At 34.4% G+C, this 12,941-nt stretch overlaps 1 protein-coding gene and 1 pseudogene across 2 annotated transcripts in view; one reads left to right on the forward strand and one right to left on the reverse strand.

The window, feature by feature from the left end:
• LOC148952382 (splicing factor 3B subunit 3-like) overlaps positions 1–12,941 on the forward strand; it is a 32,185-nt pseudogene that overhangs the window by 14,107 nt on the left and 5,137 nt on the right. The window contains exon 2 of the transcript XR_016141802.1: positions 3,600–3,827. The product of XR_016141802.1 is annotated as a splicing factor 3B subunit 3-like (transcript). The remainder of the gene's footprint in view (positions 1–3,599; positions 3,828–12,941) is intronic.
• Positions 8,312–9,478, reverse strand: LOC148952383 (uncharacterized). Its single transcript, XM_089088634.1, has one exon. It carries the CDS (start codon positions 9,476–9,478, stop codon positions 8,312–8,314), a length of 1,167 nt encoding a protein of 388 aa, XP_088944760.1.

Below are 12,941 nucleotides of genomic sequence, written 5' to 3' on the forward strand. Positions count from 1 at the left end.
TGATCAAGAATTTGCTACAGACATGAAAATTTTTGTTCAAATTTGTTAAATTCTCATTTTAAGAATTGCATCTGAATTCAGGATGAAATTTTTATAAGGGTAAGTTTATTTACCGTAACTTAGCAACCTATTTTTCGCTAATTTTATGCTCCTTTTTATTTATAATGTTGTGCTTGTGACAACTCACCCTTCCCTCCTTACTGTAAAAAAACAAAAAGACCAAGACTGGATTTTTGAATTAAAATCAGCTTGGTTGAAGTAATTAAAAACTTGAGAGCCATGGCTGATTGAAGTAAAGTTAAGACAGATAGTTGCAGTGAGAGGTAAATCTGGCATAACCTTTTGTAAGAATCATATAAAAATAATTCATTTCACTTGTTCATAGATAGTCTTATCATCCATCCTAGGGCAGAAACATTTTCATGTTTATCTTTATTGATTGGAAAAACAATCATTTAAATATTGTAAACTGAAATGAGAAATCATGCTTTGCCATCAATTTATCTAGCAAATACCTGTTTGTCTGGTTTCCTTGTACAGTCTATGGTGCTGGTTTAGTTATAATGCACAAGTACCATTTTGAGTATATACCAGCATACCAGTTTTACAACAGATCAAACGCTGGAAAGAACAACTAACATATTAGATTTTATATACATCCATAATTGGGTTGCGGTGTATTTTCAGGGTAGCAACTGTTATGTTGAAAAGGAGCATGAAATAATGAATCTTGTGGTGCCATTTCTCCATTGTAGGTTATTGTGTATATATGCTAGGGCTATTTATGGGACTCATAAAAAGGGGGCAGGGTGAAATGTCAAAAATGCCACTTAACCATAAAATGAGCATGCATTTAGCAATCTAGAAATGGCTCTCTTGCTCTAGCATGTCTCCTTTTGGAAAGCCACTATTCTGCAGTTTTACCACATAGGCCTATTTTAAATACTGCTGTCTGATTTTTTGTTTTTTCATTTGTGTCTTTGGGCTGGTTTCATGTGGATGAGAGCTTGACATGCATCCATGTGAACCTGTTTTTGCACTGATTTTTTTCAATTACTATTTGGGCCCAATTTCATCATTTCAAGGTCCCCTCCAATGCTCATAGAAACAACCATTTGTTTATCAAAAAGGTGTATTTCTCCATCCAGTTCTGCTCTTGTTTCAAAGAAGATTTGAAGTAGATTTCTTATTTCAGCAAGAGAAATGAAAGGATAGAAGGAAAAATAGTTTCAGGGAGCAAATCCAGCTCTAAAACAAAATTAGGCCCTATGTTTTTGTTTTCCTCCTCTTATCCCTCCCTTGTTGAACTTGACAGAGAGCTCTAAGTCTGCCTTTAGAAGAACTGGACTAGTCCACCATCATACAACTGGAGAGAGAAATCTACCTTTCGGCTTAACAAAATAGTTATTACCACAAGGATGGGAGGTGAACCTATCTCCAAATCAGATCCTCAGGCCTATACCGGATTCCGTTGCTGATATAGTGAAAGGGGAACATACCCATTGGAGTGAATTTTTTGATTCGTTGGATGTTAAGATAGCTAAAAATTGAACATCACTAGAATGAGAATTTCATCCCACATCAAATATAACATTCATTTGAATGTTATCTACTTCTGAATAAATGATGCTTCCTTTTATTTACCATCTGTTTTATGTCCTCTAAGTAACCTTAACATTCAATCATGACAAAGGCGAGTGATTATTATTGTTGAAGACTAGGGTAATATTTTCAGCACTTTGACAGTACAGCTGACAATTGGGAGTGGCCTAGTTTGGATTGGCTGACAAAATTCTAGGGAAATGTTTTACTTTTATACATGTAAATTTCATAAGAAGTTATCCTAGAAATTAAAAATACAATTTTTCTTCTTCCCAACACTCATGTCAGATTGAATGTATTCATAATAGTCAGACTATGATTTAAATACTTTTTTTTTCAAATTGAAGATGTTGTGTCTAAGATTAGCCAGCATTTTGCAATTTTAGGCTCAAGTATAAATCATTTGTCTGGTATTAGGCTCCACTGATGACTAACAACTGTATTTGAAATTTCTAAAGCAGACGGGGAAGGGTGTGAAGTTGTGTTGGCCTGAGGTTGTTTGATGCTGCTGTAAATTTTTAATAGCAGTAGTATTTTCTAGTGCAATTGTAGTACCCAGGATGAACAGAATTAACACGTTTTTTCATTGAAATTAAGCGAGAAAGAATTATCTTGTGTATTTTTTCCACTTATTGCAGTTGTAGTTTTGCACACTTACTTTAGGCAGGAAATACTAGTCATTATTTTGCTTCAAATTTGTAGCATTTAGCTTTTAATTCAGCTTGTAGTTCTATGCTCTCTGTCTAAGTTAGGGCCTATTATTAACCAGTATAATTAAATTATTGCATATTGCTTCTTGTTTTATTTTTGGAAAAAAATAGTGAAAAATAATCAAATGGAAAGTTTGGACATTTTCATTATTGGAAAATTGATATGGTAACCCACTACTTTGCTGCTTAAACCCCTTTGGTTTATGCAGTTATACATATGGGTAAAATTAAAAATTTCAACAGACATGATCATGGAGCATAATGTGTGATCCATTGATTTGCTGAAACACATTCAGAATTGATAAAAACTTGCGACGATTTTCGTATCCCCTCTTTTTCAAAATCTTGGCAGCCAATGACCATGGTTCAAATCCTTTGATGGATTGAGAAGATATATTTTTTCTAAAGTAATACTGTCTGCTAAACCTTATTGCCATAATGCATTTATTGTGACCAAAATATTGCTACAAATGTAGTATATCATCCGATCCCTGTAGTAAGAAAAAGTGCTAACGCCCACATTTTGCTGGTTTGTACAAATATACATTTTTAATTTTTTTGAAGTTTTAAATAAAAAAGAGCTTCAAATTCAGGCATCAGATGGAGCACTGAAAATTATGGGGAAATTTTTTAATACCTTAAGCTTAAGAGCCTTCCCCTCAAGGTTCTTTTATGTTTGTACAAGTAGTAATGAGTTTTTGGCAGATATATTGTTATAGCTAACGCCATAGGAATTTTAACTTGACCATAAAGGACCTGAAAATTATGCTTTGGTTTGGAGCATACAAATCTCATGGCTTCAATAGTATCCCCCTTTGCCCAAGGTGTGTATAGTTTTTGCACACTCTTGAAAAAAAGAGGGTAGAATAAAATTAGCCAAGATAGCTTGCAAGAACTTATGTGTAAGAACTTTCAATTGGTCTAAGTTTCTTCAGTACTTTTTTTTAATAAGCATGGATATAGTTATACCATAGGATAGACCTTCAACACAATCATATCTGTGGTGATTGCATAGTAAATCGGGTTGCCAAAGCCTGTGTTGTTTATTGACTGAAGTGTAGGTAAAAGCTTTTGGCCTCACACAAGCTTTTATTTTATTCTGTCAGTTTAAAGGATTTTGCTTCTTATTTCCTACCTAGGGTGCAATCCCATAAAGGCTTTTTAAGATCTTTATTTAAACACTATTTCTTTATGAAAATTCTAAGCTAATTGACAAGAGTGCAGAATTGAGTGATGAACTCCTGTGTTTGTAATACATTTCTGAAAGTCGTTTTGATTTGCTTCTAGTGCCATGTATCTGTACAACCTAACTCTGCAGCGTCCAACAGCTATTACTCATGCAGTACATGGAGCCTTTAGTGGAACACGGCAGCAGGGGATAGTCATATCAAGAGGCAATGTCCTGGAATTGCTCAAACCGGATGTCAATACTGGAAAAGTGCACGTGGCAATCAGTGTTGAGATTTTTGGTTATTCGTTCTCTTATGGCATTTAGACTGACAGGTGGCAATAAAGGTATGTTCTGCACTTCCTTATCAAAAAGAGTGAACAGCCTCCTTTTGGCTTTAATGAAATTTATAGTCAATATAATTATTTTTTATTTTCTTTTTTCCAATCATAAATGCAATCTACTAAATTTAAGCAGGTTTTAAGTTTCTGACTGCCTTGCTGAATTATATTGTTGCACCTTAATAGGTGATAGTGAATTAGTGTTCCTATTTTTCTAGCAGCTTGATAATAAGTAATCCACTCATGCCTGGCCTTACTCATAGTCTTGCAAACAATTTTACTGCTGTGTTTGCTAAGTGCAACATTGTGACTATTGTGGCTATCTGGTTTCGTTGGGTTTCTGAAACTGAAGAACAAAATCAACAATTTGGGTCTCTGTAACTGAAGAACAAATCCGATTATCAATGACTTGCCATGAATTCTAAACTAGAATGTTTTCTTCAACAGATAGGAAAATGAGCACCAGCTTTGGCGAATTCTTCTGAATTATCATGTAGAGTTTTGGTTTTGCTATGGGGTCAATGTAGGTATCTACGGTTTCATTATACATACCATCTGGCAATATGTCGTTTTATCAGCATTTCTATGCTTGTAGAGTTAATTTGAGTAAACTTTAAACCAGTAAGTGTTTACACCATGTACTGCAAGTAATCCAAAGAAAAAACGGAAATAAGCAAGAAAAAATTAATGACATTGCTTACACAAGGATCTTTTCATTAAATGTTCACCTTCTTTGTGTGTGTATGAAATATACATTAATATGAAACAAAATTGGGAGTTGATAAGAGGAGTGACGATACTTCGTTGAATTTGTTTCGAGTTAAACTGCATTACAAAATAAATATATAAAGAATTAAGTTTTTTTTTAACAAACATAAATAAAAGTTTTGTTTCTTTTAATCAAGGGTGACAGTGTTGTTTTTTTTTTCCTTTTTTGATTTTTCTAATGGTAGTATCAAAAAAGCTATTTTTGAAAGTCGAGGAAGGAAATTCTCATTCAAATTCAACAGCCCCTGTGTTTCAAGAGTCATTCTCAAAGAATTGGGACAAAAATTCAAACTTCATTGTAAAGACTAGTGCTCCTACTTTGTTCCTACCAGATTCCGATCTGTCAGTTTAAAAAGCCTGAAAATTCCGACACCCGACCAAAGAAAATCCGACATTTTTTCCGACACGACACTGGTCCAAAATCCAACAAATTTCCGACTCCAACCGAAAAATCTGACAATATTCTGTTGCATAGGAATCTTTTTCTTTTCATAAGACAAGCTTTTAAAGTGCCTGTCTTGTATCTCCTCCTCCCTCAATGGTAACATATAACTTTACCAATGAAAAAAAAGAGAAAAAAAATACGCACCTTATTCAAACTCACTTATTATTTTTCACTTCATATATTTAAAAGAAAAAGTAGCGGTTTTCTAACAGTTTTCATTTCTAATAATCATTTCTGAAAGTCTTAATGATTTTTGATTTATTAAACGCATAAAGGAGAAAAGGTTTAAAAATATTTTTGATATTGTATGATATTATAAAAAATGTATAGTATAAAAAAAATATAAAATATATTGTACAAAAAATGAGTATATTCTATTTTCAGAAATTTGAAAATTACGTTCTGGTCTTCAGAGTTTGGCTTGGATATTTGTTGTAATTTCTGTTCTTTTTGGGTTTCATTTATTTATTGACTATGACTTATGGTTGCTTTGCGCCTAAAAAAAATAATTCCAACTTTATTTCTTCTCATCTTTGGTTTAATGTAGCTCTACTTTTCTTCGGAAAACTTCTTCTGTATGAAAAGTAAAAAAAAAAATTCTGTTTGATTTTAATAAACATACTCTTTCACTGGTTAAGAAAAGAATATTTTAAGTCTTTTGTTGTTTCTTTGTTTTTTTTGTGAGAATCCAGATTCTGTGTTACTATTTATATGTTGGACAAAATTTTGAAACAGTTTTTAATAAAAGTTCTACTTAAATGCTTTGGATGGATGGGTACGGAGAAAAATATTCACATAATTGGGATCTGCTTTATTTTCGGATTTCATGGCATATCCCAAGTATGCCCTTCGGACAAAGTTGGATACATATAGTGTTTTTTGATTTAGTTTAACATCCCAAAAAACTTAACTGATGTTCCAACATGATACTTATAGTTTTTCCTGGAATATTGCATGGACACCATTTTGACAATCTGGATAGACATTGTTTATTTCATTTTAGTTTTACACCCCCTCAGCTTTCCTTGATAGTTTCAACTTAATACTCCTGAGAGTATTAAGTTGCCATTCCTGAGATATTGCATCTGTGCAATCATGACAACCTGGATCTGGATGCAGTTAAACTCTTTTGATTTAGTTCTATAGTAGTACTAGTAGTAGCAGTCGCGATTTGTTGCAGTTGCAATTACATGTAGTCACAGTCACAAGTAGTCGAACTCGCAAGTTGTTGCAGTAGGAGTCGCGTATAGTTGCAAAAGCAGTTTCAAGTATTTATAGTTTCAATAGCAAATATTAGTAGTCACAGGTATTTTCAGCCACAAATAGTCACAAATGCAAGCAGTCACAGCCGTAAATAAACGCAGTTGTAGTCATAAATAGTTGCAGTAGCCAGTAGTAATTATATAAGTAGTAATTTTTGTAACCCCGAAGGTTTCAACCTAATACCTTTAGTCGTTTCTAAGATATCCAATCTTTGCCCTTATGACAAACTTTGATGGAGATAGCGTCTTTTGATTTTGTTCAAAATCCACAATAAAACGCTCTGAAAGTTCCAATGTAACTCCCCTAGCAGTTTCTGAGATATTGCATATACCCCTTTTGTATAATCAAATACCCCTTTTGTATACAAATAGTACCTTTTGACTTAGTTTTTCAGTCCCTTCAATTATACCTGAAAATAAAATTTAATACGCTACTCTGTTCCTGAGACATTGTAGCTAGGATATTTTGACAACCTGGATGCACTTAAACATTTTGATTTAGTTCAATAGTTATTGCAGTGGTAAGAGTTTCAACTTAACATCTTCAGCCGTTCCCGAGATATTGCTGATCCTTCCTTTCAACAGCCAGCATGCACCTAATGCCTTTTCATTTAGTTTTACCTACCCCTTAGCTTTTCCTGAAAGTTTTTTCTTAATACTATTAGCCTTAACAATATCAGTGATAGTAGTAGTAGGAGCAGTGGGAGTAGTAGTAATAACAGAAGAAGTTGTAGTAGTAGTATTATCCAAACAGTGGCTTTTTGGTTTCGATTTAGTTCAACATCTGCCTCAACATTCACTAAAAATCCTACCTTATGTCCTTAGTTTTAAAAAATTCCAACATGCCCTGCAAGTTTCACCTTACTGCCCTAAGTCGTTCCTGGGATATTCACAGATTGGGAGAGTGCTCATTTGATCGGAATTCAAACGTTCTAGGGTCCTTTTTAAGAGACTGAAAATATTGGAGGGCAGCTAGCCCCCATCCCACGCTCATTTTCCCCAAAACTCGCCCGATCAAAATTTAGAGATAGCCATTTTGTTCAGCTCAATCGAAAAATCTGATAATTAAGTTTTTGAGGATGACTTGTTTCCCACAGTTTCAGGAGGTGGAGCTGTAAGCTATGAACTTTGCCCATTTTATTACATAGTATTGGCTATAGGGAAGCAGGCAGACATTTTTCAGGGGTGTTTACTGGTGTATGGGGAGGGGTTAATTGGTTGGATCTTTTTATGGAGGAATTTTTTGTAGGGGCAGGGAATTTTCCATGGAGGGGTAGCAGGATTTTCCAGAATTATTTAAAAAACAATCAAAAATTAAATATTTTTTTTTCAACTGAAAGCAAGGAGCAACATTAAAACTCAAAACGAACATAAATTATTACGTATATGAGGGGGGGTGCCCACCTCAATAACCTTGCTCTTTACGCTAAAGTTTTTTTAGAACTTTTAAAAGAGCTTGTTATTCTAATTAAACTGAACTTGTGATTCAGGAGTCATTCTTAAATAAATATAACAAAAAATGAAACTTTAGCGTAAAGAGCGAGGTACTGAGGAGGGGGGGAGGGCAATCCCCTCATGCACGTAATAATTTTGGATCATTTAAGTTTCAATGTTGCCCATTACTTTCAGTTCAAAAAACTTGTTATTTTTTATTTAATCACGGTTAAGTATATTCTCAAGATGATAGTTCTCAGTGTACAGTGCTTTTAAAAAATTGGGTTCCTTGTAATCACTCTGAAAACTGAGATTAGCTATAATTAACGATTCGTATTTTGCGTTAAAAGTTTGCATTTTAAAACGTTATTCTTCAGAGAGATTATGAAGAAATAAGTTTTCATTCTAGAAAATTCGGTCATAGTGAAAGCACTGCTTGTGCTATATAATCTAAAGAATATAAACAAAAACGTTATTACTTGTAATAAATTTGTATTGTAAACTATAATAAAAAAACACGACACACACGACAAATTTTGATTAAAACCATTTGATATATTCCTAAGTGGCCTATTTTCACATTAAGCACTCCTGTGTACACTTAACCAAGGATCTTGAAGTATTTCTTTCACACTTGGTCTGTTGTCTCTCGTTAGTTGTAAACACTTGCGCACTAAACTACGAGCCAATCGTGAACAATTCCTGCTTTTTAGTCCCGAGTCTATCATACGTTTCGCTTCAAGGGAACGTCGCCCGTTCTGAAATGGTTCTCTACCAATCAAGAGGGATCCCAATATAACCCCTAGAGACCAAGTAGTTACCGGTCCTATCATATATTTGGCTTCACAGGATTCAACTTCTGGAGGCATGTAACCAGGAGTGCCACATACAATTCCATTTGCCGTCTCCAAAGTTTCAGCTAATCCAAAGTCAATAACCAATATATTTTCATTTTCGTCAACAAGGATATTGTCCCCTTTCAAATCTCTGTGTGCTATGCCAGCCATTTCCAATCTCGAAACTATGGATAATATTTGTTCAAAAAGATTGATAACTCTATTTTCACTTAACTGTTCATGGCTGTTGATAAATTCTGTTAATGTTATTGAGTTCTGGTGATACTCTGTTGTAATCCAACATTCCTCTCCGACTATAAAATAGTCGAGTAACTTCACACAACCATCAATATCTCTAACTTTGTTCAAAAAATATATTTCGTTTGGTAAAAATTTGCCACAGTCCAACTGGATTAGGTTAGTTGGGTTTAAATTTATCTTTTTTACAGCTGCTTGTTTTAAATCACAGTTTCTCGTTGCTAAGAATACTTTCCCAGAAGCACCTTCTCCAAGTTCCGTTGCAGTTAGAGAATAATGTTTAGAAAAATTTTCCAAATCTGTCTCTGGTTCGTCACTTATGTCTTGGGCTACATAACTAGGAACAGTTGGGTCATAAGGCTCAAAACTGATACCAAAATGATCTTGCAAATAGAGACCATTAATAATATGTACTTCATTATTAAATTGCAGTTCGTATTCTGGAAAAATTCTTTGACGGGGATGGAAGTCCTCTTTTTCTATACCAGGTAGCCCTGTCTTAGAACAGTCGAGGCTCTGGATACTTGCAAAATAACTAATAGGTTTTTCAGTTTCGAACTGACCTTCTGAGTATTTAATGCTATTATTGAAGTCCTTAGCCTCATAGCCATGGTTTAGAGGCTCGAAACTGCTACCGTTCAGTATCACAGCCATATTGCTAAGCATGGATCTGAATTGATAAAGCTGGGTCTTGTAAAGTGAAAACGTTGTTTAATTGTTGTGCTTCATTATTCATGTGTAAATCTTGCTGAAAGGGGATTGATTCCTCGTGTTGCTTCTTTTCTGTTGTCCTGATAAAATTAGGGAATAAGACACTGAACAAATTGTACATTTTGCCGTCATTGTCAAACTCTGTTTCTGAACCAGGATCATTTTGTCGGAAATACACATAATCACTACTACTAGCTCTAGAATTTGAATCATCAGGCAGAACCGCTATTTTGTCCATCACATTTGGGTACTGTAGAACATACTCCAAGTCCCATGGATTTACAACTCTCTTTTGATGAACTAGCATATTTTCAAGAAATTACAATCTAAAGGTTACACAAATTGTGAGACAAACTTTTCATTCAAAGATAACTTTCATTACTGATGCTATTGTGCTGTGAGCTTTCTTGTTTTATAGACCCGTGACGTCATTAAACTTTATTGGGATGGCGTCATGGAAAGGTGTCTTACACATTATTTCTTCGGTTTTTAGGATGACATTATCCTGTTTTTGCAGGTGATGCAAGCAATAAATGTGATTTCTTTCGGTGTGATTTCACCGAAAGGGAATCCCTTCGGTGTGGCCTCATCTCTATTTTTATATTATCTTAGTTTGTTCTCTGTCAACATTAGCATATAGTAGGAAAATTACCTTCATTTCGTTAAATCTCTCCAATGACATATGCTGAGGTCCTGTCTTGTTCATCTGAATTAAAAAATAGAGGACTATAATGTCCTCTTTGCGTTGTTACCTCAAAAGTCTCAGATGAAAAACCCTATAGAATGTTAAATGTCTGGATTTTACATAAAAAAAAACAGCCAATTTTTTCTTTCAAGAATTTTGGAAAAGTCTAAAGTTGCAAGCTTTCGAAAGGTACGAAACACAAGCTGTCTTAACGCAGAGCACCATAGGCCAAGTTGATTTTGTCTCAAGTAACTTGACTGGAAGATGCCCCCCTGAAAAAACTTAAAAATCTCTCCCCCCCCTCCCCCCCCCCCCGAAAAAAATTTACGCTTCATTTGTCATGTATGATCGAAAATTCAGCACCTGTGCTAGCAGGCTAGCATAGGATATTTTTAAAGTGGCCCCAACATCGAAATGCGCTTTACCAGGAAACTAGGGTGTCTTTATTGCTTTGGATAGGCTAGTTTGAGATGAACAAAGTAATAGTTTATTTCTGATAAGACCTTAAACCTCAGCGAGGTGAGTTCAGTATATTGTCATTTTGAGAGGAAATCTAGTCTTCTAAGAGCATCATATCAATTGATACAATATAGTTGGCTAGAGACAAAAGAACTAAAACCATTCTGGCTTTTGTGTTGATTGAAAATCAAGGGGTAAAAAGTCAGACTCAAATTAAGAGTTTAATCTCCAGCTATGTATTGGACCGATTTGTAGGAGTTACGTATCAGGAGTTATTTGATTTTGAAGTTGACTGCCTCATTTAGCAGCCATCTACTGATGTCTCTGAATAATTTCCTTAGAAGAAATAGAATATATTTATTCATACCATCGTGAGTTTATCTCTATTAGAAAGGATTGTTTTTACTAAGATAGATGTAGTCCATACTAAATAAGCAGTTCATAAAAAAAAACAAGATTCCCCCCCCCCCTCCGAAAACAAGATACGCTTCATTTGTCATGTATGATCGAAAATTCAGCACCCGTGCTAGCAGGCTAGCATAGGACATTTTTAAAGTGGCCCCAACATCGGAATGCGCTTTACCAGGAAACTAGGGTGTCTTTCTTGCTTTTGATAGGCTAGTTTGAGATGAGCAAAGTAATGGTTTATTTCTGATAAGACCTTAAACCTCAGCGAGGTGAGTTCAGTATATTGTCATTTTGAGAGGAAATCTAGTCTTTTAAGAGCATCATATCAATTGATGCAATATAGTTGGCCAGGAACTAAAACCATTCTGGCTTTTGTGTTGATTGAAAATCAAGGGGTAAAAAGTCAGACTCAAATTAAGAGTTTAATATCCAACTATGTATTGGACCGATTTGTTGGAGTTACGTGTCAGGAGTTATTTGATTTTGAAGTTGACTGCCTCATTTAACAGCCATCTACTGAAGTATCTTTGAATAATTTCCTTATAAGAAGTAGAATACCGTATATTTATTAATATCATCATGCGTTTATCTCTATTAGAAAGAATTGTTTTTACTAAGATATATGTAGTCCATACTAAATAAGCAGTTCATAAAAAAAATATATTTTTAAGCATCATTTAACTATCCATCATTATAATTATACATCAATCATTATGGAAGAGGGTCGGTTGATCTCTGTGTAAGTAGGGCGAAAGTGTTTGAAGCCTCGAAAGTACATTTTATCCCCAAAGTCAGTAATTCTCCACGAAGTCTTTTATGAAGTCTCAAAAGACTGATGGATGAGAAAGGGGTAGCCCCCGCCCCATAGATGGAACTGTTTATGTTCTTTTTAAGTTTTAACGTTGGTCCTTACTTTCAGTTGAAAAAATTGTCGACTTTCTTTTCGGCCGCCTTTCAAATGATGCCAAAAACACCTTTCACCCGTTTGAAATTTTAGCATGAGAATCCTCCTTACCCCGGAAATTTCTTTCTATTGAAAATTCTTTCCATAGAAAATTAACTTCCTTGCTGACAATCCCCCCTCCCGAAAAATGTACACTCCATAATATCAAATACCATTTGTAAAAATCTTAGGATATATTAAGAATCAGCACAAAAAGCCAATTCTATTGATGCATTAATTCTTATCAAAACCCTTTTTATAGTTTTGGTTCCTATTGGCCCGAGTCACTCTTGACCACTTTAGTTCGATACCACGAATTGTCTTAACTAGCTTGTCAAAGCTTTTTGTCTCATAGTATAGGTCCTAAATCCATGTCACATGTCTATGAACTACTAATACCGTAGACAAATAACTTACAAGGAGCGACCCGGCTCAATAATAACCGAAATTCTAAAAAACAGAATTTTGATACCAGTAGATGTATCAAAAGAATCAAATTTTTATGCTGATTTCAAATGTATAAGTTTTATCAAATTTAGTTTAAACCATCAAAAGTTACGAGTCTGAAAATATTTGCTTCATTTTTGAAAAATTTAGAAACACCCCCTAAAAGTGATAGAATCTTAATGAAAATTAAACCATCAGATTCAGCGTAACAGAAAACCCTACTTTAGATGTTTCAAGCTCCTATCTACAAAAAAGTGGAATTTTGTTCTTTTTTTTTGCCAGAAGAAAGATCACGGATGCGTTTTTTTTTTTTTTTTTTTTTCTTTTTTTTTTTTTTTTTTGTCCAGGGGTGATCGTATCGATCCAGTAGTCCTAGAATATTGTATTAGGGCTAATTCAAACGAAAATAAAAAGTTCGTGTGCCTTTTTTAAGTGACCAACAAAATTGGAGGGCAAATTGGCCC

The sequence above is a fragment of the Artemia sp. Qi Xiang Cuo genome, chromosome 5 (genome assembly GCF_049724085.1).
Source record: "Artemia sp. Qi Xiang Cuo chromosome 5, ASM4972408v1, whole genome shotgun sequence".
Taxonomy (NCBI): Eukaryota; Metazoa; Arthropoda; class Branchiopoda; order Anostraca; family Artemiidae; genus Artemia; species Artemia sp. Qi Xiang Cuo.

Coding starts and splice junctions, on each gene's coding strand:
- LOC148952383 (XM_089088634.1), bottom strand. CDS start 9,478: ATGGCTGTGATACTGAACGGTAGCAGTTTCGAGCCTCTAAACCATGGC.